General features: G+C 44.6%; 2 protein-coding genes and 1 pseudogene across 4 annotated transcripts; 1 reads left to right on the plus strand and 2 right to left on the minus strand.

The window, feature by feature from the left end:
- Positions 1-816: 816 nt before the first annotated feature.
- taf1b (TATA box binding protein (Tbp)-associated factor, RNA polymerase I, B) lies at positions 817-11,802 on the minus strand. The gene is made up of 15 exons (XM_006793439.3): positions 11,677-11,802; positions 10,804-10,902; positions 10,459-10,543; positions 10,291-10,388; positions 10,133-10,225; positions 7,533-7,626; positions 7,259-7,418; positions 7,076-7,175; positions 6,852-6,999; positions 6,506-6,680; positions 6,391-6,428; positions 6,079-6,166; positions 5,659-5,729; positions 5,289-5,511; positions 817-3,828 (listed from the first exon to the last, which is right to left on the minus strand). The coding sequence occupies exons 1-15, from the start codon at positions 11,692-11,694 to the stop codon at positions 3,489-3,491; spliced, it is 1,830 nt and encodes a 609-aa protein (XP_006793502.2). The 5' UTR covers positions 11,695-11,802; the 3' UTR covers positions 817-3,488.
- LOC148098513 (uncharacterized) lies at positions 7,648-9,462 on the minus strand (annotated as a pseudogene).
- Positions 11,803-12,958: 1,156 nt separating the features above from the next.
- On the plus strand, positions 12,959-22,630 carry adam17b (ADAM metallopeptidase domain 17b). 3 transcript variants are annotated; one of them, XM_006793440.3, is made up of 18 exons: positions 12,959-13,271; positions 13,964-14,096; positions 14,182-14,315; positions 14,830-14,918; positions 14,990-15,170; positions 15,693-15,823; positions 15,906-15,992; positions 16,077-16,187; positions 16,416-16,560; positions 16,644-16,735; positions 16,837-16,986; positions 18,347-18,546; positions 18,623-18,726; positions 19,141-19,275; positions 20,050-20,180; positions 20,257-20,424; positions 20,515-20,571; positions 20,654-22,630. In XM_006793440.3, exons 1-18 carry the CDS (start codon positions 13,196-13,198, stop codon positions 21,002-21,004), a joined length of 2,475 nt encoding a protein of 824 aa, XP_006793503.2. In that variant the 5' UTR covers positions 12,959-13,195; the 3' UTR covers positions 21,005-22,630. The 3 variants fall into 3 exon arrangements, with proteins under 3 accessions (XP_006793503.2, XP_035764867.2, XP_087708687.1); XM_035908974.2 differs by having other exon boundaries at positions 16,419-16,560; XM_087852561.1 differs by having other exon boundaries at positions 15,906-16,187.
- Positions 22,631-22,746: the final 116 nt, after the last annotated feature.

A 22,746-nucleotide genomic window follows, 5' to 3' on the forward strand; every position in this document is an offset into this window, starting at 1 on the left:
AAAGACTTTGAGGATTGGGAAAAACCAAAAGGTGATGTGACAGAAGCGAGCGCTGTCTTATACACGATGGTTACGATCATGCGTTTAGAAAGAAACAAAGCTTTTATTTTGTCAGATGCTTGGAGCTGGTGACCTGGTTCCTTGTAGACATTTTTGTACATCGTCTGCTGCGCCAACCAATACAGGAAGTACTGCTCACAAAGTACTGAAGCTGAGATGAACCAGTAGGCCTTGAATGCAGAACGATGGCGTCTATGGCACACAGAGAAATTCAATAAAACATTTACAGCTCAGAGTTCATCTGAGGACTCAATGCCAGTGTCAACCAACTGTAAGTGAATGCAGCACAAAGCTTCTTTGATGGCTACTCTCTGTAGTATCACTATGGCAACCTGCCCAACACTGTAATGTTACCCTAGCAACAGCTGTGGTAAATGAAGGTGGACAAACAACTGGTGAAAACAAATAAAGTTAAAAATGAAGCATGAGACGCCACTGTTGCTTTATTGTATTTGATTCTACTTTCATTTTATTTTTGTTTTCCGATTAACTCAAATGACCTGCAAAGGGGAGGCTACAGCAGCAGCGACTCGATGGAGCAAGCACACCTGAAGTCAAACAGTTGGCTCAGGTTTTCTCAGACGTCTTCCAACTTGGATGTCTTTACATCGTTTTAGAAAGAAGCTGCAGCACAATGTAAACTCAAAGGTTTTATAAAGAAAAGCAAACGTGCATGAATGTTTACATGAAATATGACTGTTCGGCTCTGCCTGCGCAGGAGGGAAGGTTTTTTTTTTTCTTTGGGGGGGGGGGAATTATTGTCTAAAGGTGAAGATGGATGGCCAATGGATTTACTTTACCAAATGGACCATCCCAGCCTTGCCGTAATGGTCTATTAGATTCACCTTGTATTGTTTATTTTATTTTCACTTGCTAAAAAAAAGAGGGAGAGAAGAACAGCGGAGACAAGGGACGGTGATAAAGGGCAAAAAACAAAAACTAACAAAATAAGCAGACAAAATAAATACATATATCAATCACCTGGATCACCTACTGAGAAAGAAAAAAGAGAAAACAAGCAGAAGGAAAAAAAAAGAGCAATATAATAAACAACATCACGCCCTGTTGTTTTTTTCCCCCCTTTTTTTTGTTCTACTGTAATCCAAGTACATGCCAAAAATTTGCAAAGACTCAGGATAACTTATTATTCCTATGGGAATATAACAGTAAATACTAAATATTAAACATTATTGTGCAGCACGTAAGATCGACAGCGCACAGTGTGCTTTGAAGTAGGAGCCAAAAAGGGTGTAGTTTGTGTGTGTGAGCACCCGTGTGTACACTTGTGAGCATGAACGTGCTTGTATTTAAAAGGTTCCTTCATGTAATGATCTGCTAGAGGGTGTGGGGAGCCACAGCCCCATCCTCCAGGGCATGAAGCAGGTATGGAGCAGATCAAAACTCCAGACATCCAGAGGCCCTCAGAACACAAGAGACCAAGGAAGACCAACAGAGGGGCAGCCGTGCCACTGTCCCAGAAAGAGCTGAGGAGAGCCCCAGATGAAGGGTCACTCAGCAGGCGCGGAGCAGAAGCCAGGGGGGGGTTGCAGTGACGTGCCCGTGAGCTCCGCCGGCAGCCAGCTGTGCCAGAGTGACCGAGCCCCAGGCCGAGAGGCCGGGGGCACCCCACCCCCAAAGTGGACCGAGCGAGCCCCAGGCTCCAGGCCCCGACAAGCAGCCACCAAGGAGTGAGCCAGTGTGTACCTGGACGCCCATCCCGGGACACACTTTAATATCCTTTATCCAAGTGAATGTCTCATTTAGATTTAAAACATTTCCAGTGGCCATTATGGCGGCAAAAGTTACAAGACATAACAAGTAAAAAACAAATACATTTATAATATGTAAAAACATCATTAAGAGCGACATTAAAAACAGTCACACTGACTAGAAGAGTTCTCTCTTTAAAATAGATTTAAACTCCACCTTGTTCCTTCTGTAGATAATTCCAAGAAACAGGCACAGCGTATTTAAAAGTCTCTTTTCCCATGTTCTGTTTTGATTTCAAGAAAAAAAAAAAAAATCATTTGTATGACGTTGTGAGAGTGAAGACTATATTGGTTGTGGTTTTTACACATAAACACACAGATAAGAAGGAACCAGCCCGAGGAGAGATTTATAGATAAACACCAACCAATGGGAAAGTCTGCAGATATACAGAGATGGACATTTAGCAGCAGCATACAGACAACAGTATTTTTTGATATTTTCACAGTGAGTAATAAAATGTAAATTAAAATGGTAGACAGTATCAACCTCTTTAAGTAGTGGGCAGGTGCATTCATAAAAAGAAGGCTCAGTTATGAGCTAAACCTGCACAATTCAGGGGTTTATAGTAAGAAAACATTACAAAAGGTCACGTGTTGGCCACAGTTTCTTCTTCTGTAGGTGGAAACCAGAGGTGAGCAGTTCCGCTTCCACAGGACTGACACGAGTAACAGACCAGAGTAAGACCTGAAACACTGCTTCACCTTTAACCTTTGGTTAGTCAACAGTTAGGGTTAGTACAGCTGTCTCTGCTGCTGCCGCCATCTGCCCAGCAGCAGAGACAGCTGTTCACAATCTTTTCAATCATTGAGGTCAAGATATATTAACACGGCGCAGACTGTACATGAAGTAAAGGTCACCCTGTGTCAGATGGAGGTCAGCTGAGGTAAATATGTCCTTAGTTGCTCCTCTAAACTACAGCTGCCTCCACCCTTCATACTACAACCACAAGCTGTTTTCCAGCTTCTGAAGCCAGAAGATCTCAAACTCGCCCAAAAAACATTCAGCTGCAGAGGAAGGAGGAGGAGCCACAGAATCAAGCAGCCAAAAGAAGCTCTGAGCTCAACTTTTCCAGAAACATCTGGCCAGCTGCTCGGCGCTGCTGCTGTAACTGACCTCAGAGCAGTTTCAGTGTGTGCTACCTGTAACAGGCTGCTCTCCATTAGTGTGATTGAACATCACCTCCTGCTGGTCACTCTGAGTCAGTGCAGCACCCCTGTTCATCCACGGCACACAGAGCAGTCCCCTGGAGAGTCACGCAGTCTGCTCAAATATTCAGGACAGCACGTTTAACAACTTTAAATCTACACAATTTAAAAGCTCTTCCAGCTCCATCCACACACACGCAGAACTACACCCTCATCACATGCACACATCCATCAGTCTTCCAGGTACCAGATACCATTCCCAATCCGATGCTGCGACTCTCCATCAGATCCTGTTGTTCAAACTACAAATCTTTTCCTCCTTTAGAGAGATTTCTCTCTCCTTTTTAGGAAACGTTCTGACCAAATTTTCTTTCTATTGACAGAAAAATCAGTTTTAATGCAATTAATCAAAGACAAGAGCAGCCCTTTTACGTTTATTAAAAATGTCTTTGGTTTAAACAAAAACATGGAGGCAGCAGAAACAGCCAAATGTCCCACAGATGCTGCAAGTTCTCAGCTCTTCTTACTTCTCTGCCGCTTCCTCTGTGAAGCCCAGGTCCCGAGTGAAGCCTCAGCCGTCCTGGGTGATGTCCGGGTCATCCTTTGTGACGTCCGGGTGTTGAGTGAAGCCTGGGCCTCGGGTGAAGCCCCGGCGGTCTCAGCCGAAGCCCCGGCATTGGCCTTGCTCTTCCCTCTGTACAGTCTGGTGTCAAAGATCCTCCTCTCCACACTCAGGACCTCCTCATAGAGGCAAAACGGCTTCACGTCGAACATGAAGGCGAAAAGCTGCACCAGCCAGATGAAGGAGCGTGGCAGCGTTGCCTCCACCTCCTTGTAATGACTATTGTAGCACCTACAGGAGAAGGAGACAAGATTTAAGTGTCAATGATTCATCGTCATGGAAACGTTTGAACAGATGAGGAAAAATTTGGCATTATGATGTGGGATCAGTTTGTTGTCGGGCCCCGTCACAACTTTGAGGTCTTTCAGGAGATCTCATTCAGCAAATCAGTTTAAAAACCACTAATGAGCATCGAAGGAATCGAAGGAGCTTGGAAAGAAAAGCATCTGGACTTCTTTAAGTTTCTTGAAGACGTTTCGTTCTCATCTGAGAAGCATCTTCAATTCTAAGAGCAATTGTTGGAGATTCCCCAAGAGAAAGGATGCCCCAAATGTCTACATTTTGGACAGAGAATGTCTTCTCTGGTTTGAAAGAGGAGTGGAAAAAAAGCCATCTATGTCTACTGTGAACAACCATCTTTAAACAGAGGGCGGGGCTTATGACACCAACTGTCTGCCATCTATAATCCAGTTTTGAGATCCTTCCCAGACACTGACATCCGGGGCCATTTGACCTCAGTAGGAACTGAAGAAGCTTCCCAAGAAATTTAAAGAAGTCCAGACGCTTTTCTAAGCTCCTTAGACTATGATGACCTGGATGACCGAAACCCTTCACAGACATGATGAGGTAAGAAGCGTCATTCTGTAAGCGATCAAACCCAGCGTCCAGTCTGTGAGGCAACATCAGTCCAACCTTCATGACATACAAAACACCAGTACATCTCCATATAATCACCGCTTTGTCATCACCCTGAGGGGGAAACTTCAACCAGCCAGTGAACGTCATAGAGCTCACAACTCCTAACCATCACATTACTCCACCACGCTGGCAGGTAACTTCCTCCTCCACCCAACTATTTTCTTCCCGACACGTCACACTAAGATTCTTTGTTCATGCATCGCTATTTTCAGTCCTCTGTCATCAGCTCAGTTTAAAATGACTAAAGCCTTAAACGACCAAATAGACTCACCAGAACTTCTGTCCTCTGAGAACAACTTGTCAAAAGGTCTCAAGCCAAGATGTGTACTACTCCCTTTACTGGCCATTCTCCAGGGTTTAAAACCATAAATCTAAATTTTTTACTGAATCATTTCATAAAGCTGACTGCTGATGACCAGCGAACTACAAGCACTGATGTTTATGTCGTGCAATCTTCTATTTTTGCTCTATACAAGCAGCAGTACACTCTTAAGTGTGAAATCTTCACTTTCCTCTTTGGAAGTTTCTCTCTTTGAGGCAAGTTTCTGGAGAAAATATTCCTCTTTGGTCATTTTGAGATTAAACCCACAAATGCTGACACTCTGAATTCCCTGATATTTCTGATTATTTTAATGTGTACCTTTAATTTAAAAAAAGCACCTTTGAGAGTTTGAGTGAACTCAAAGTGTGCTGGGTTTAATTTCCTTAACTGTGATCAACCCGTTTGTGTATTTTGATATTTCAACCTGAGACTGAAGCTGTGAGTGACTCACAAGCAGCGTCTGAGCGCCGGGTGCCAGTACATGTCGTTCAGCGGAGTCAGGAAGTCGTATCTACGGGTCACGACCTCGTCCAGCTTCATGTGGTGCAGACTGGGACCGTCCGATTCCTCCTCGTCCCCCCAGCAGAATATGAAGCTTGATGGTCCTACGTCCTGGAGCCCCGATGGACAGGAAGTCAGCTTCTCGAAACACAGCTGGACCTGCTCTGCGATTCCTGCACAAACAACAGAGGGAGCGTGTCGCATCTCAGGATGTTTTTTCATGTGCTTCAGATTAATTTTTTCAGAGAGAAATGAATATACAGGAAAGGACAGGACTTCACCTCTCTTTCACAATAAGATCAGCCAATTTAATTTCTTACTTTTTTTTTTAATCATCGAACACTTTTCTTTCTTGTTTGGGTAAATTTGTTTCTTTGACTTCCACTGCTTCCTGCCGAAAAAAAGAAGAAAAAAAGCATATCAGGAACTCTTCATCAAAAACAGAAAACAGGTTTAAAAAAATAAAAATAAAAAATCAAATCGTGATCTTTTTTTTTTTTTTTTTTTAAAGGGAACACAAGCAGCTATTAAGCAGCTTCAAATGTCTCCACATCTGCAGGTGTCCGAGTCAGTGAGTCAAACTCACATTAAAAAAAAGAGCCCATTATTCCTTAACGTAACACACAGATTGCAGACTTCCTGTGTGCAGATACGCCAATGACGTCACGCTTTAAAATCAGGACTAAAACCTGATTTCTGCACACAGATCAACCTCAGGGGAAATACCGCCGATGTCCTACCTGGAGACAGTCTGGTCTCTCCTCTCTTGAGCTCGAATCAGAGCGGCCTGCATCACTTTGTACCACCTCCTCAGGTTAAACACTTTACCTGTGGATCCACACAGAGACAGAGTCGCACACAAGCCACGTCTAGAAGGGGTCACGCTCAAAGGTCAAAAGGGCAGAAAAGTTCCAAGATCAGACATAGTTCGTCATCTGTATACAGTCATTCACAAACACGTGCAGTCAGCCATTGATTTTCAAACTGATCATGTTATCGAATAGCTCCTTACATCTGTGCCATGAATTTTTTTTAATAAATAAAAATCCGACCTGAGTCCTTCTGTCGTCCAAGATCATTGGACAGATGCCTAAAAGATAGAACCAATCACAGTCAGCACACCTGGAGCCCTGCCGGAGGTCGTCTGACGGCGTGAAAGATACGTACCACTCGGTCATGTCGTCCAGGCAAAAGAACAGCTTCAGAGTGACGATGATGAGGGCAGCGGCTTGCACGTCATACCGTGGCAGGGTGGGGTGATTGTGTGGGTCAAATGTGTGAAGCGTTTGATCCATCATACCAGTGTGCTCCAACAGCCTGCAGACCCAGGGGTGGAGCTCATCTGACAGGAAACAGGCGTGTACAGGTACACTCTGTCAGTGTTTGTATGTAAAGAAGGGCGCCTCCAGCAGAGACCATTATCGGTCAGAACACTGAAGTATGAAGCGCCTTGAGGCGGCTTTTGTTGTGATTTGGCGCTATATAAATAAAATTGAATTGAAGTAGTTGTTACCGGGGAGGTTGACATCGGACAGGTATCTGAGGCTGAGCAGCGCCGGGTGCATCAGGGTCTGCTGACTGATTGGAGGAAAAGCAGGAAGCTGCAGGAACTGAATGAGAGTCTCAGCCTCCTTATGAACGGCGTGATGAGACGGGACCGTCTGCAGAAACCAGGTGAGAGCCAAGTCACGCATCATTACCGGGGCCAGGTAATAAACAAGATGGCGGCTTTCTCACCTCGACTACAAAGATGAGGGAGTCCTTCCCCGTGACTTTCATCTCCTCGGGAAGCTGCTCATAGGCGTTCAAGTACGGGATGTGACCCTCATTCACAAGTCTGCAAAACATCACGTTCATCCAGGTGAAACACACTGGTTAAAACCCCTGAGCCACACAAGTGCAGGTGGGTGCAAGTGTTACCTGAGCAGGTCGCTGAGCGTCAGCGCCTCACGGCTCCACACCAGAGCCAGGTAGATCAGAGCCAGTGTCTTCTTCATGCTCAGCAGACTCTGGCTCCGCTTCTTCCTGGCCGACAGGTAGGTGAGTGTGTCCGAGGAGCCGGACCAAAAACCGGAATTCTCTGAGGTTAAACGAGCAGTCAACTAACGCAGGAAACCTCATCTGGTCATATGACCTGACACTGAAACTTTTACAGGAGCTTCCTGTCAGACTGAAGACGCTTCCAGCACTGTACCTGTGTTTGAGCCCGCCGTGCTTGCTGGGTTTGACTCGCCATCTGTGCAGCTGATCCCCTCGCTGGCGCTCTCCGCGTCAGAGCCCACGGATCTCTGAGGATTTAGATTTAATTATTAAATCTCAAAAAATCAAATAAATCAAATGAAATCAATAAACAAAAAAATAAATAAAACTTAGTAGATAAATTAAAACATAGAAAATCAAATAAAATGATTAAATATACAAAAAGAATACAAATTTTAAAAAAAATTGTGAAATAAATAAGAAAATAAAGACAAAACTAATCAAAATTAAGGATTAAAAATACACAAATCAAAAAAAAATACAAAAAAAAAAAAGAAGAAAGAAATGAAAATGGATTAAAAATAAAAACAAAGGTGAAACTGCCAGGAATTTTACATACATATAAAGAATTTATTTTATTTAAATAAGCTCGGGTCCTCTACCAGAGGCCTGGGAGCTTCGGGGTCCTGCGCAGTATCTTAGCTATTCCCAGGACTGCGCTCTTCTGGACAGAGATCTCCGGTGTTGTTCCCGGGATCTGCTGGAGCCAGTCGCCTAGCTTGGGAGTCACTGCACCTAGTGCTCCGATTACCACGGGGACCACCGTCACCTTCACCCTCCACATCCTCTCGAGCTCTTCTCTGAGCCCTTTGTATTTCTCCAGCTTCTCGTGTTCCTTCTTCCTGATATTGCTGTCATTCGGAACCGCTACATCGATCACTACGGCCGTCTTCTTCTGTTTGTCTACCACCACTATGTCCGGTTGGTTAGCCACCACCATTTTGTCCGTCTGTATCTGGAAGTCCCACAGGATCTTAGCTCGGTCATTCTCCATAACCCTTCCATTTTGACCTCGGGACTTCCAGGTTATACTCGGCACAGATGTTCCTGTACACTATGCCGGCCACTTGGTTATGGCGTTCCATGTATGCCTTGCCTGCTAGCATCTTGCACCCTGCTGTTATGTGCTGGATTGTCTCAGGGGCATCTTTACACTGCCTGCACCTGGGGTATTGCCTCGTGTGAATGACCCCAGCCTCAATGGATCTTGTGCTCAGTGCTTGTTCCTGTGCTGCCATGATTAGTGCTTCCGTGCTGTCTTTCAGTCCAGCTTTGTCCAGCCACTGGTAGGATTTCTGGATATCAGCCACCTCCTCTATCTCCCGGTGGTACATACAGTGCAGGGGCCTGTCCTTCCATAATGGTTCCTCGCCTTCCTCCTCTTTCTTGGGTTTCTGCTGCCTGAGGTATTCACTGAGCACTCGGTCAGTTGGGGCCATCTTCGTGATGTATTCTTGGATGTTCGTTGTCTCATCCTGGACTGTGGTGCTGACACTCACCAGTCCCCGGCCCCCTTCCTTCCGCTTAGCGTACAGCCTCAGGGTGCTGGACCTGGGGTGAAACCCTCCATGCATGGTAAGGAGCTTTCTTGTCTTGATGTCAGTGGCTTCTATCTCCTCCTTTGGCCAGCCTATTACCCCAGCAGGGTACCTGATCACGGGCAGGGCGTAGGTGTTGATAGTCCGGATCTTGTTCTTACCGTTCAGCTGACTGGTGGTTGCATCTTTCCTAGCGGCCTCTTCATGGTTCCCATTCACCTGCGGGATCCCCAGGTACTTGTAACTGTGCTCCATGTCTGCAATGTTGCCTTCTGGTAGTTCAATCCCCTCAGTTCTGACTACCTTCCCTCTCTTTGTTACCATCCGACTACACTTCTCCAGCCCGAACGACATTCCGATGTCATTGCTGTATATCCTGGTAGTGTGGATCAGTGAATCGATGTCTCGTTCACTCTTGGCATACAGCTTGATGTCATCCATGTACAGGAGGTGGCTGACAACTGCTCTGTTCCGTAGTCGGTATCCGTAGCCAGTCTTGTCAATGATCTCACTGAGGGGATTCAGGCCTATGCAGAACAGCAGTGGGGACAGAGCATCTCCTTGGTAGATCCCGCACTTGATGGTGACTTGTGCTATGGGCTTGAGGTTGGCCTCTAGTGTTGTACGCCACATCCCCATTGAGTTCTTGATGAAGGCTCTCAGGGTCCTGTTGATCTTGTACAGCTCTAGGCATTCCAGTATCCAGCTGTGGGGCATTGAGTCATAGGCCTTCTTGTAATCAATCCAGGCAGTGCACAGGTTGGTCAGTCTGGTCCTGCAGTCTCGGCTGACTGCTTGGTCTGCCAGTAGCTGGTGTTTTGCACCTCTGGTATTCTTGCCCATCCCTTTCTGTGCCCCGCTCATGTATTGATCCATGTGCCTGTTCATCTTAGCCGCTATGATGCCTGACAGGAGCTTCCATGTAGTACTGAGGCAGGTTATTGGTCGATAGTTGGAGGGGACCGGTCCCTTCTGGGGGTCCTTGAGGATCAGGACTGTCCGGCCTTCGGTTAGCCATTCCGGGTGTGTCTCGTCAACTAGCAGCTGGTTCATTTGTGCTGCCAGGTGCTCGTGGAGTGCAGTCACCTTCTTCAGCCAGTAGGCGTGAATCATGTTAGGGCCTGGTGCTGTCCAACTCTTCATACTGGAGACCCTTTCTTGGATACCTGCCAAAAATGCTGACGAGCAGTTTCCAGGCACCACCATAAAAACTCACCACTCTGAACTTGCAGCTCCTCACGGGGTCGTGGGTGTAGGCCTGGCGACTTTTCTGCAGATAACACCTCCACAGAGGACACAGCACATCATCCTGAAACAGTAACACCAGTTAGGCCTCTGATTGATTGCTTTGTGGTTAACAGAGAGGAGGCGGACCTTAAATTGAGGATGGACTCCGAGCGCGAGCAGAGCATCGGCCTGGTTCTTCAGGATGAACTGGAAACCCTCGCAGACCATCCACACGTGACCACGCTCTAAGACAAACAGACACGTTAAACAGGATATGACATCATCGATTTATGCTGCTGCTGATCGGACACTGACCGGCCTGCTTCTTGCGGGGTCCTCTGATGGTCGACACCCTGCTGGACAACTTTAAGAAGGACAGGTCCACCACCTCCCGGGTCCTCTGAGGACACAGTCACATGTTAGGCAACAGAATAAGGAGGTCCTCTACACGTGGGCTTAACCACCAACACCATATTGTTAAAAGAAGCATCTTAAAGCATGTTTATGCAGTTCTGAATTCCCTATATCCCCATAACAAATTCATACTCATCCACCTGTGTAGTAAAAAGAGTGTCTCTGAAAGGGCACTAAAGAGACCCTGACACCTCAACCTCCAGTTACAGACCACTGTACAGGTCATAATGACGAAGATGTTTTTACCTCGATCACGTTGTGACAGGACCTGCAGTAGAAGCGACCCTCGTCCGAAATGCCCCAGTCCACCGCTGAACACTGGGCACAGGGCACCGTGTACTCGGCCTGCACGCGCGCACACATACACAGACGGTAATGTTCAGGTGTTTCTGTAAATATTCTAATAAATAAATTATTCTTTAAGTCTTAAAAAAAAAAAACGTACTTCATGTATTTATTAACTTTATATTCGTGCATTCAGCTCTTAATGAACAGCGGAGGAGAAATCAGAGCTAATGTTCACGTTCAAATGCATTTAAAAACAGATTTATGTATAACAGCTGGTGAAACTGCACAGCAGCGCCCACGGGAAAGAATGTCAACAATTAAACCTCCAGATCCTAAACACTTCACCCACAAAAGCCTAGACGTCATTAACAACGATTGCTAAAATAATCCTTCTATGTTTATCGGGAAGATTTCTTTGCGTTTTCATTTGTTAACTTTAAGGCTGCTTTGAGACTTTCTGAGTATTTCGACAAACAATGTAGTTAAAATTAAATTTTAAATCAAAACTCATTAAGCGTTCACAGGTACTGATAGATAGATCAGTTTATTTTGAACATTATGAATAAACTGTCGCTGATGATACTACGCTAACGGATTTTAATTGAAGAGAACAGTTATTAAATGTGTGCCGATTAATTACTCAACGGCTGCGGAGTCACACAAACCTGTTAAATGTCTGAAGTTAAAGTTGGAGACTGAATGTCGTGCCAATCATCTTAAAACACTAATATTTTTAATGGAGTTTGGTAGGACCGAACTAGCTGACAACTGCGTTCACCGTAGGTTGCGTAAAATGAAACGACCTGTTTATGAGAGCATCGGGGGACTCACCGTGTGTTCGTCATCCATCCTGAGTGGAAAACTGCAGCTTTAACACGAAACTTTGGATTTTGTCGGCACTTTGTTACAACCGCAAGTGCCTCTGGTTGGAGACGCTGGGACTCTTCTTCTTCGCGCATGATTTCTGTGAGACTGAACGCCTCTCTGCTGCAACCACAGGCCAGATTACATACTTCAACTAAGCTGTAAAATAAAATAAAAATAAATACGCTTTATTTAAATATTGTTGTAAGTAAAAATAAAAATAATACATGTGTTATACGGTGTTAAATGTGTTTAAACTAACAAATGATAAATGTGTCTTTTATACTTTTTTTTTTTTTTTTTTTTTTTTTTACATCTCCTCGTATAAATATACTAACTATTAATTTTCTGGATGTTTCTAAATCACTTTAGTGAGAGTTTTTCTTCCTCCAGATGATGATGCTGATGAGTTCCTGATGTGCTCTGTGTTTCTAAGCGGATTTGATGAGGTCAGAGGTTATAAATAGATGCCAGATGTCTCTCTGATTCTCTTATATAAGGTGACCCCCCCCCCCCCCACACACACACACACACATACACATATACGTACAGACAGAATGATCGTTTGATTGATTTTTATTATTGATCTAGCTGAGGCTGATCAGCTGTTATCAATCACTGTCACGGGAATGGTTTCGCGAGCTTTTTGTTGGACTCGCGCGCAAAGCTTACAACAAAACAAACACAAACGCCTGACGGATTTCCAAAATAAAACATGTGCGGGTAAACACACCGGTGAACACACCGTTAACGCTTTTCTTTGTGAAACATTTCTAAAACAACTGAAGGTTTGATTATTGCTTTGCTATTAAAAGAATAGCAAAGAGGGCTATACAACACAGACAACCCACTAAACAAAATTAAGAACAGTTGATTATTTATTAATTAGAAACACATTTGTATGTATACATTACTATTTGTATTTTAAATTTAAATTGTATACTTTTATTTGTTATTTATTCATCAAGTTAATTTTATTAAATTAATTAAATGTTGTATTATATTTATTACTTTAAAATGAACTTTTTTACTTGTTTTAGTTTTAAAGTTAAGATGACAGCACTCCCCCTCCAGTCTAAAGGATTTCCATCATTAAAATTTATTGAAATATTGACTATTAGCTACCGTGCGTTTTTTTTTCAACAGTATTGATTATTAATCGAATTAATACTTTTTTAATTGTACCCTTAAAATCCCTTGCTTTTACTGTGAAAGCCCTCGGGCCTACTTCCGCCCTGCTTCCTCGGCTCTCGGTAGCTTCACTCGGACGTTTTCTGACTTCCTGGTTCGGCAGAGTGGGGGCGTTTGTTCTGCCCGTTTCCAAACACAACAAAGACTCGAGTGGGGTGAGATTTAGTGAGGTCGGTCCAGAGATGAGCTTTAAAGCTTAAGTTTGTGTCTGAGCTGCGGTTGGAGTTTAATCTGATGCTAGGACGTTGAAGCGAGCGGCGGAAGGTCTTCATTCAGTCCGCCCCGACGGTTCAACATGTGGCTGCTTTTCGCCTTTTTAGCCGCTTTCACGAAGGCCGCCGTCCCCCCGGACACGACGGAGCAGGACTTCAGTGAGTGTTTAAAACTGAATTTAATCGTAAATGTGTCCTTTGTGAGAGCCGCCTTTCCGCCGGAAAACTTCATGTTTGAGGCAGAAGGTATGGAGGACCGCTCATGTCAAACAAAAGTTTAATTCGCATAAAAATCACAGATAATTAAATAAATGGCTGAGTGAAGGATTATTCAACTGGATCATGATAGTAGTTTATTAAATGAAAATCAAGTCAAATGAGATTAAAAGTTAACATTTTGACCAGAGATATATAACTATTATAAAAAAAATCACAATACATGAACTTAAAAATAAAAAAGTCATAATAAGAAGAGAAGTGTAGGGAGTTAATTGTGACTTTTAAGAAAGAAAAAGCAAAACCTAAGAATAATGCTGTGCCATAACGATGTTGGCATATGTCACTGGTTTCTAATCGTGACGTCATCGTTTGACAAGAAATGAGACGATAAAAAGTGCAGAGTCCTGAAGTTTAATATTTTAACTTCTTTTGTTGTTACAAACTTTTTTTTTTCATAAAAGGAAAAAGTGGATGAAAAACTTGCATTTCTATTAAATATAAAGTCTGCAGCATTTCATTTGTGTTAATTATTAACTGATGTGTTGAGTTTGGTCACGTGTTGGCGTGTGGTGGAGCTGAAGTATTTCACAGGATTTTCAATGCTAACAGGCAGGTCTGCATTCCCTCTGCAGTGTCTCTCACAGCGATGCTGGATGACTTTGATGTGCTGCCTCTCTCCAGCCTGCAGACGCACTCCGTCCGCCGCCGTGACGTCCAGACTCAGACGCATGTGGAGAAGCTGATCAGCTTCAGCGCCCTGCAAAGGTAAGATGGCGGTGTCCATCCATCTCTGTGCCATTTTAAAATCTTTGATTTGTAAAATCTGAACATCTCCTCCTCGTGTCTACAGGCATTTCAGACTCTACTTGAGGACCAATGATGAGCTCTTCACCAGCGACTTCAGAGCCGTGGTCATCAGCGAGGACGGCCAAGAGTCGACCTACCCGGTCAACAGGCACAACTACTTCACCGGACACGTCATCGGTAAACTGTTTTAGCAGAGCCTTTGTGGAGGTCTTTGGGGGTCCTTCTGGTGTTTTTTTTTTTTGTTTTGTTTTGTTTTTGTTTTTTGTATTCGTCTTGATGGAGGCTTTTAAGGTCCTTGTAGAGGTTTTTTTGGTTTCTTGTAGGGATATTTGGGCTCCTTGAATGGATTAAAGAGTTCTCATGGAGATTTTAGGTGTTCTTATGGGGTTTTTAGAGTCCATGTGGGGATTTCACGTGTCCACAGAAGGTTTTAGAGTCTCTCGTGGAGGTTTTTGGGGTCCTCTGAGTTTTGAGAATTCTACTTCATGGTTTCTTGTAAAGCTTGCAGAGTAATTTAAAAAAAAATTCCAGATGTCCTTGAGAAGGTTCACAAGGCCTTATCAGGCTTCTTGTAGATGTTGTCGGGCTGGTCCAAAGTACTTCAAACACACGTGTGGAATGTGTGCGGTGACCTTCAGCTGAAAGGATTAGTATGGAGTAACTGCTCCTTTAATGAGTTTTTGTGTTGTAGGGGAGGAGAACTCCCGTGTTCAGGCGCACATCGAAGATGACGAGTTCTCCGCTCACATCCTGACTGATGAGGCCGAGTACAATGTCGAGGTAAACACCTGAGACTTGGAGTAAACGCCTGCTGAGTGATCGGTCCCTAAACCTTCATCTGCTCTCTTCAGCCTCTTTGGAGGTTCACATCGGGGCCCTCTGGCAGTCGCCTCCTAATCTATCGCTCGGAAGACATCCGCAACATCAGCCGCCTGCAGCAGCCTTCGGTCTGCGGCTACGTGACCTCTGACCCCAGTGACCTGCTCCCTGACAGCGTGAGAGCAGCTGTGATGGAGGAAAAGGAGGAAGAAGGTGAGAAGCGAGCTCCTCACCTGAACTTAGCACTGCGACTGCTTCCTGTTTGAGGGTAAAGCTCACACTGACCCAAAGTGACCACGCCCAGGTGACACAGGAACTGCGTTAACCACAGAGAATGCGAGAACTTCTTGTCACTGCTCAGCACAAACGTGCCCAGTGAAACACCTTCATCTGAACTGAGTACAGAGCGAGCGACACAAACAGGAATTCAATCAGAAAAAAGACTTTTAATGCGAAAAAAAATCACAAAGTAAAAGCTGTTTAAACAAAAGAAACAAAAAAGAGCTCGCCATTCCAACCGAATGAAAAGTTCGAGCTTTAAATGAAAAAATACAAAAGCTGAAAAAATATTTTTAAGGTAGGGAAAAAAAGAGAAGAGAGATTTTACTGTAAAATCATATATTTTAATATTTGACACATTCAAACACTCATAAATAATAACAAATAAAAAAAGAGCTTTCAGTTTCAAATGCATAAATAATATTGTCTGACGTGTTTCGGTGGTTTCTTGTTTAGAGTCGGCGTTCAGAGTGAAGCGTCACGTGCACGACCACAAGAAGAACTCGTGTCCTCTGCTGCTGGTAGCCGACCATCGCTTTTACAAACACATGGGCCGCGACGAGGAGAGCACCACCCTCAACTACCTGGTCGGTACCACCTGTACATCCATCACCCCAGCCTCTCCCATCCACTGACACTGAACCCTGCCCCCTCCCAAATGTGTTTCAGATTGAGCTGATTGACCGTGTCGACGACATCTACAGAAACACGTCATGGGGCGATGGGTTCAGCGGGTACGGCGTCCAGATCGATCAGGTGAGCATGCTCTGTTCCGCTTCCTGTTTGTGTTTAAATTCGGAAGCTGTGATTTTTAACGTGACACCGCGTTCCTGCCATCAGATCATCATCAAGAAGTATCCGACTCCTGTGGATCCCGGAAAAACTCATTTCAACATGAAGGGAAGTCCAGTGGAGGGCAGAGACGTTTGGGATGTGAAGAAGCTGCTAGAGGTAATCACAGGAAGCTGACACTGCCACGCCACCAAGTAACAGTGTCCATATTCAGATTCAGAGAAACAGGTTTAAGATTTAGGTCTGTGAACACAGGTTTTTTGTGAAAACGACATTTAATTTGAAAAGAAACAGCTTAGTGTGAGTAGAGCAGGCTGTGATGTGGAGTGTGTCGGATGCATTGGATCGGTCAGCTCTCTGAGGTCTCTGCTTGCCATCCTCTCGCAGCAGTTCAGTGTGGACATCGCGGGGAAAGCCTCCAACGTCTGCCTCGCTCATCTCTTTACCTATCAGGACTTTGACGAGGGCACTCTAGGGCTTGCCTACGTCGCCCCGTCTAAAGCCGACATTGCTGGAGGCCTCTGCTCCAAAGGTGAGTCCCGTGGCTCCGCCCCCAGAGTCACTGGTAGATGGAGGTGGAAGTGTGACTCGCGTTGTTGTCTCCTTCCACCACAGCTAGTCCTTCAACCTTGAATGAGCAGGGAGTGATCTACCTGAACACTGGCCTCACCAGCACCAAGAACTACGGCAAGACCATCCTGACCAAGGTGGAAATGAACCGGGCGTTCTGATTGGTTAATGCCTGCTCCTTTCAAATTGTTTGAGTGTGTGTGTGTGACACAGGAATTGTTCGTCATTGTCTCCACAGGAAGCGGACCTGGTGACAACCCATGAACTCGGCCATAACTTCGGCGCAGAGCACGACCCGGACAAACCGGAGTGTGCCCCCCGAGAGGACCAGGGTGGGAAGTATGTCATGTATCCCATCGCCGTGAGCGGAGACCACGTCAACAACAAGGTGCAAAATGCTGAATCCAGGATTTCAGTCTTTAAACTCACTGTTCCACCTGCATGTTTATTAGCGCCTCTTTACACATTGCAAGGCTTGCAAAATTTCAAAATCTCTGGTAGCCCTTCGGGCAGGCATTCTTCTGTTTTTGGTAGCCCGAATAAAAAAATAAAGCAATTTTTTTTATGTTTTGTTTCCATTACAATATTATACATTAAAGTATAATATTGTAACGGAAACAAAAAATAATCAAAAAAATTGTTAAAATACAAATCACAACAACTGTATAAAAATTACAACCATCAACTCAAATACTTGGTTCAAATTGAACAGAAATTTCTATGAACTTGTAAGAACTGTATAGAACATGAATCTGAAATTTCCACTGAAGTCACGGGTAAGAAGTAAGCACGCTGTTCTAAACAGCTTTTTCAGGAGTTCTTGTTGTGCTTGGTTTATTTTTAGTATGTTTTTTGCAATTGCTGTTTGTTCTGGGAAAGATACTGCAGACTGGGCAATAATGCATTTCTTGCATTTCTCATGGGTCCTGATGGGGTCTTTCTTAAAATTACTGGTCCCAGTAACAAAGGCGCTTGTCGACTCAGAAATCAAATGAAACTCACAACACACCTGGCAGAACATCATGTTATTTAGCTCGTCATATTCCAGCCACAGAAATTCTTTTGTCCATGAAACCAAAAAACCTGCGCTTTCTTTTTGCCTCATAGTCTGATTTGTCATAATTTTTCCGTTTTGTGGTAGGCTTTTCTTTGGCTGCCCCTTCTTCACCCTGACCTGTCTTATTTGGCTGAGCAGAACTAAAATACCAGCTTAAATCCTGCTGCTTTTACACACGCACTCACATAACGGTCAGCGATTCTTTGCGCACTCAACCTCTCACATGTTTAAGCTTTCTGCGAGAGATTTCACTTGTCGCGTTTGAATAGTAAGCCAATGAGTGATAAGACGATGTCAGAGGAATTGGTGCGCAATTAATCGTCACTCACCAATCAGTGCTGCAGCTCTCTACACACCGTTTGCGCGATCGCAAAATGAAAGTGAAAGCAAAAAGCAAGCGCAAATTCAAACGCGATTTCAATATGTCACATATTGATAGTGACTCATCGATGCCAATGACATAATTACTCAGCTACATTGGCGAAAGAATGTAAAAGCGCAGACGTATATTTTCCTTCTTATGATAGCCCGACGGGCAGGGCTGAGTTAGATTTTGGTAGCCCGACTGGAAAAATCGCTAGCCCCGGGACGTCGGGCTAGCGATTTTGCGAGCCCTGCATTGATTATGAGTTGAAGCGACAGTGAACCTCTGCAGAATTACAGTCTGTGTTTGCCTCTCGTGTGCTTCCAGATGTTCTCTGACTGCAGTAAGCGCTCCATCGTGAAGCGTCTCAGGTTGAAGGCACCATCCTGCTTTAAAGAGAGGAAGATCAATGTGTGCGGGAACTCCCGGGTGGAGCAGGGCGAGGAGTGCGACCCAGGACTGCTGCACATCAATTCAGACCTCTGCTGCACGCCCAACTGCAGGCTGAAGGCCGATGCTCAGTGCAGGTCAGAGATACACCTAACAGGTGAGGTGGTTCTCCTGCGGCGGTGCTCTCGGCTCACCCCTGCTGTCTGTGTTCAGTGACAGGAACAGCGCCTGCTGCAGGGAGTGCAGTTTCGAGGCCAAAGGAGCGGTCTGTCAGGAGCCCATCGATGCCACCTGTAAAGGACACTCATACTGCACAGGTGAGCTCCGGTTACCACGCAACACTTTCAATTGACAGCGTCAGACGACTGCAGATTTTTTAAAATTATTATTATTGCTATTATTATTATTATTATTATTATTATTATTATTTCTGCTGTAAAGTTGAACAATGTAACATGGGAGCCTGCTGGAGCCTCTATTGGACGATAGAGGAACTGCAGGGTCTGGGATCAGTCGTTTCAATGAATCTAAATGCTTTCTAATCTTTTGCAATCCTCAGTTTAATAATACGTAGTTGTCTTATTTTAGTCATCACAATGAAAACTTCTTCTAATTATCTTAATAAAATAAATGTTTTTGAACTAATAGCAGACGAAGCAGAGAGTGAGGTTGGATAAATGGCTGCAGGTGGAAACGCTGATAGTGTAATATAAAGTGTTGTGTGTTGACAGGAAACAGCAGCGAGTGTCCTCCTCCAGAAAATGCTCCAGATAAGACAGCGTGTTTGGACAGTGGCGAGTGTTTGAATGGAGAGTGTATCCCCTTCTGTCAAGCCGTCCTGAAGCTACAGCCCTGCGCCTGTAATGGTACGACGCTCTCAATTTGCAAACAATTTAAACTTAGGTTTATACCCCTGAGTTTTCTCTGTAGTGAGTGTACGCTGATAGCAGGAAGGCTGTTTACCTCAGCGTTATCTAGTAGTATCTAGTATAATGTTACGTTATAATGAGCTGTTGTTTTTCAGTTAGCTCATTGTCACATGTCTAACCTGCTGACAATAAGCCCCAATATCAGGAATAAATGAGCACATTTATACGGACTTCAGTTTAGAAGATGAGGAGGAAGAGGATGCGGTTTAATCAAGATGGCAATGGCGTTGGCATTGATCCCTTTTGCAAAAATAAAAAAAATAGCGATGATGCTTCATATCATGAGTCTGAAAGTGCAGGTATGAATTTAAATGTCCCTTCACGGCACGAGACTTGTCTTTCACCTTTTGCGTACTACTTATGTGATCACTATTTAGGTACATGCATAAAAAGCCATCAGGCAGCATGGTGACGTCCCTCTTAGCCACTGTATTCTTAATACATTAATTCTAAATTAAGGAGACTGCATCAGTTTGTTGCAAGATGTTATCACACATTGACCAGTGTTCATTTATGAATACAATATCCTTTTTTTTCTATTACAAAATAAACTTTAAAAAAAAACCCCAGCTGACTGCAGAGAATCACAGCTGCAGTTACTCGTGCGATGCTTCTTCTCTCAAACTCTGCATTTTGTTTTTCTCCTGGAGGGTGTTTCAGTCTGTTTCATGCTGCAGCTAAAGCCGTTGTTTCTGCCTTTGTTCCTCTCAGAAACCAACGCTTCCTGTAAAGTCTGTTGTCGGAGCAGCGGCGGTGTCTGCACCCCCTATCAGGACATATCAGGCGGTTTCCTTTTTCTCAGGAAGGGCAAACCCTGCACCGTGGGTTTCTGCGATGGAGCGGTGAGACCATCGCTAAATATTCAGGGCTTTTACACTGAAGGCGACAAGAAGTGATGACTATTTCCTGTGTCTGCAGGGAAAATGCATGAAGCAGGTGCAGGACGTGGTGGAGCGTCTGTGGGACTTCATCGATAAGCTGGACATCAACACGTTCTGGAAGTTTCTGGCTGATAACATCGTGGGCTCAGTGGTGGCGTTCTCGCTGCTGTTCTGGGTTCCTTTCAGCATCCTGGTGCACTGTGTGGTGAGTGGCGTCTGTGATTGCATCTGTGGGGGGCTGGAGGGTTCGGGTCGCCTTTGAAGTCTGAATTTTGTCGCACTTCTTTGGTTTCAGGACCGGAAACTCGATAGGCAGTACGAGCAGACCACCAAGTCACTCCTGTTCCCGAGCGTGAGCACAAATATCTGAGTAAAGAAGGTTTTCAAATTCAATTCTCGGACATGCTCTCACACGCGTCTCTCTGTTTTCCCAGAATGCCGAGCTCCTGAGCAGCCTGGATTCGGCCTCCGTTCGGATCTTCAAATCTCCAACATTCTCCTCCGGCCCCCTTCGCTTTCATCCCAGTGGCCCCGAGCAGACTGGCGCCGACCCAGCCCAAAGCCCACCTCCTCTGGACAGCCCCCGCATGGCCACCATTCAAGAGGACCCCAGCTCAGACTCCCACCTGGAGGAGGCATCCCTTGAGGAGGCGTTCGGACGTCCGGCAGGGGCAACCCGGCGCTCCTTTGAGGACCTGACAGAGAAGATGAGCCGCAGTGAGAAGGCGAAGGTGTTCAGGCTGCAGAGGCAGCATCAGATCGACAGCAAGGAGACACAGTGCTGAGGCGGCGAGCGCCTCCACCTTCATAGAATAGAATAGCTCTTTGCCATTGTACATGTACAACGAAATCCCGGCTCCACCTTCAGCTGCATCTTCGTCAGGATCCGTTCCAGACTGCAGAGTGTCATACTCTGTAAGACAAAAGCCTCAACAGCTGGCACTCAGACCACAGACGTATACAAGATGGACGTAGCCCCGAAAATATGTTTTAGATACTGATATAAAAAACATGGTAGCCTGCTGGCGCCTCTATTGGATGATAGAGGAACTGCAGGGTCTGGGATCAGTTGTTTCAATGAATCTAAATTCTACGTACAACAGAAAGTAAACTCAAAAAGTAAAACAAAGAAATCTTCAGATAACATGCTTTGATTTATATCGTTATTCACTATCAGTGGACAAAATGTCCTTATTACAGTATAAAAACACCGTAGTGCCTTAAACCTGCAGCAGTGACCAGCAGGGGGCGCCTCCTCAGTGTCTAAAAGAGACTCCTGCTCCCCTGACCGTTGACCTCAGTAAACGACCTCCTTACGCGTTCATGTCTCGATTTCACTTGGTATTCAATAATGGTGTCATTGGGGGCAGGGCTTCAGTATAGGCATCGGAGCTTTTGTATCTGTTCATTTTCCTTCCCGATGTTTTGCACTTTAGTCTTTCACGCCAGTTCTTTGTGTTCCTCTAAAACAGGTGGGCAACTCCAGGCCTCGAGGGCTGGTGTCCTGCAGGTTTTAGATGTGTCCTTGAGCCAACACAGCTGATTCAACTGGCTATATTTACCTCCTCAACATTTCCTGAAGTTCTCCAGAGACTTGGTAACGAACTAATCATGTGATTCAGGTGTGTTGACCAAGGGTGATATCTAAATCTTGCAGCACATCGGCCCTCGAGGCCTGGAGATGCCCTGCTCTAAAACAACCCGTCCTGTTCAGTGAAGCAACTCAGCAGCTCCGGGAATCAAACCTGTCAGTGTTCGTGCCTTGCTCAACGTGCTGAGCCTCTGTAAATATATGAACGTAAAATATTTTATCCTCCTGCAAAGCCCTTTGGACTGTTTGTGTTTGGAGCCTCATTTTAATCGTTTAAATTAAGCTGATGTGTTTTTGTTTGTTTTGGGCTTTTTGTTTTGTTTTGTTTTTTAAAGCACTTCATGCATCTCAGATTCAGGATTGGAAAAATTAGAGATTATGGTTTTCTGAATATTTTTTTCTACTGTTTTGTAAGGCAAAGTTTAATGCTCACCTTCAAGAGTTTCACAAAGTCTACAAGACTTTTAGAAAGAAAAAAAACCTGGGGAAAATAATGTGGAAATAAAACAAAACATTTAAAATGAATATTGTTCTAATTTTCTAAAGAAAAGCAGGACCTTTGCTTGCATAAAACAAACCAGGTTCAAACACCAAAGCTGAACTCCCCGTAAATCCGTCAGCAGTGAGTTCCTCTCCTTCTCTGGTATCCTGATGCAATAGAGCCAGTGTTTTTAATTTCATGTGCTCTTCTGTGCAGACGATGCTCTGCTGTATCTACATGTTGTTTACTGTCACATCACTGAAGTGGTGTCGGATTTAATATATCATTTCATGTTAGAAAATTCTGCTTTTGGATTAAAAAATGAAGACATTTCTAAGACTCTGTACTGTTTGTGTGTTGAAGATAATACTGCACTAATTAGCAGGTATCTGTGCCTGTGTAATAGCTGATCACCTAGCACTCCACCCTCTTGTTCAAATGTGGTCTACAAATGT

This window comes from Neolamprologus brichardi, chromosome 15, assembly GCF_056152115.1.
Source record: "Neolamprologus brichardi isolate AB-2024 chromosome 15, ASM5615211v1, whole genome shotgun sequence".
In the NCBI taxonomy this organism is placed as follows: domain Eukaryota; kingdom Metazoa; phylum Chordata; class Actinopteri; order Cichliformes; family Cichlidae; genus Neolamprologus; species Neolamprologus brichardi.

What these genes read in the sequence shown, in the direction of transcription:
- adam17b (XM_087852561.1), top strand. Translation starts at nt 13,196, where the DNA reads ATGTGGCTGCTTTTCGCCTTTTTAGCCGCTTTCACGAAGGCCGCCGTC. An exon ending in ATGTGAAGAAGCTGCTAGAG is followed by an intron (nt 16,188 to 16,415) that starts GTAATCACAGGA and finishes ATCCTCTCGCAG; the next exon opens with CAGTTCAGTGTGGACATCGC. An exon ending in GAGACCACGTCAACAACAAG is followed by an intron (nt 16,987 to 18,346) that starts GTGCAAAATGCT and finishes GTGTGCTTCCAG; the next exon opens with ATGTTCTCTGACTGCAGTAA.
- taf1b (XM_006793439.3), bottom strand. An exon ending in ACCCCGCAAGAAGCAGGCCG is followed by an intron (nt 10,389 to 10,458) that starts GTCAGTGTCCGA and finishes TGTTTGTCTTAG; the next exon opens with AGCGTGGTCACGTGTGGATG. An exon ending in TGGACGACAGAAGGACTCAG is followed by an intron (nt 6,167 to 6,390) that starts GTCGGATTTTTA and finishes GTGGATCCACAG; the next exon opens with GTAAAGTGTTTAACCTGAGG.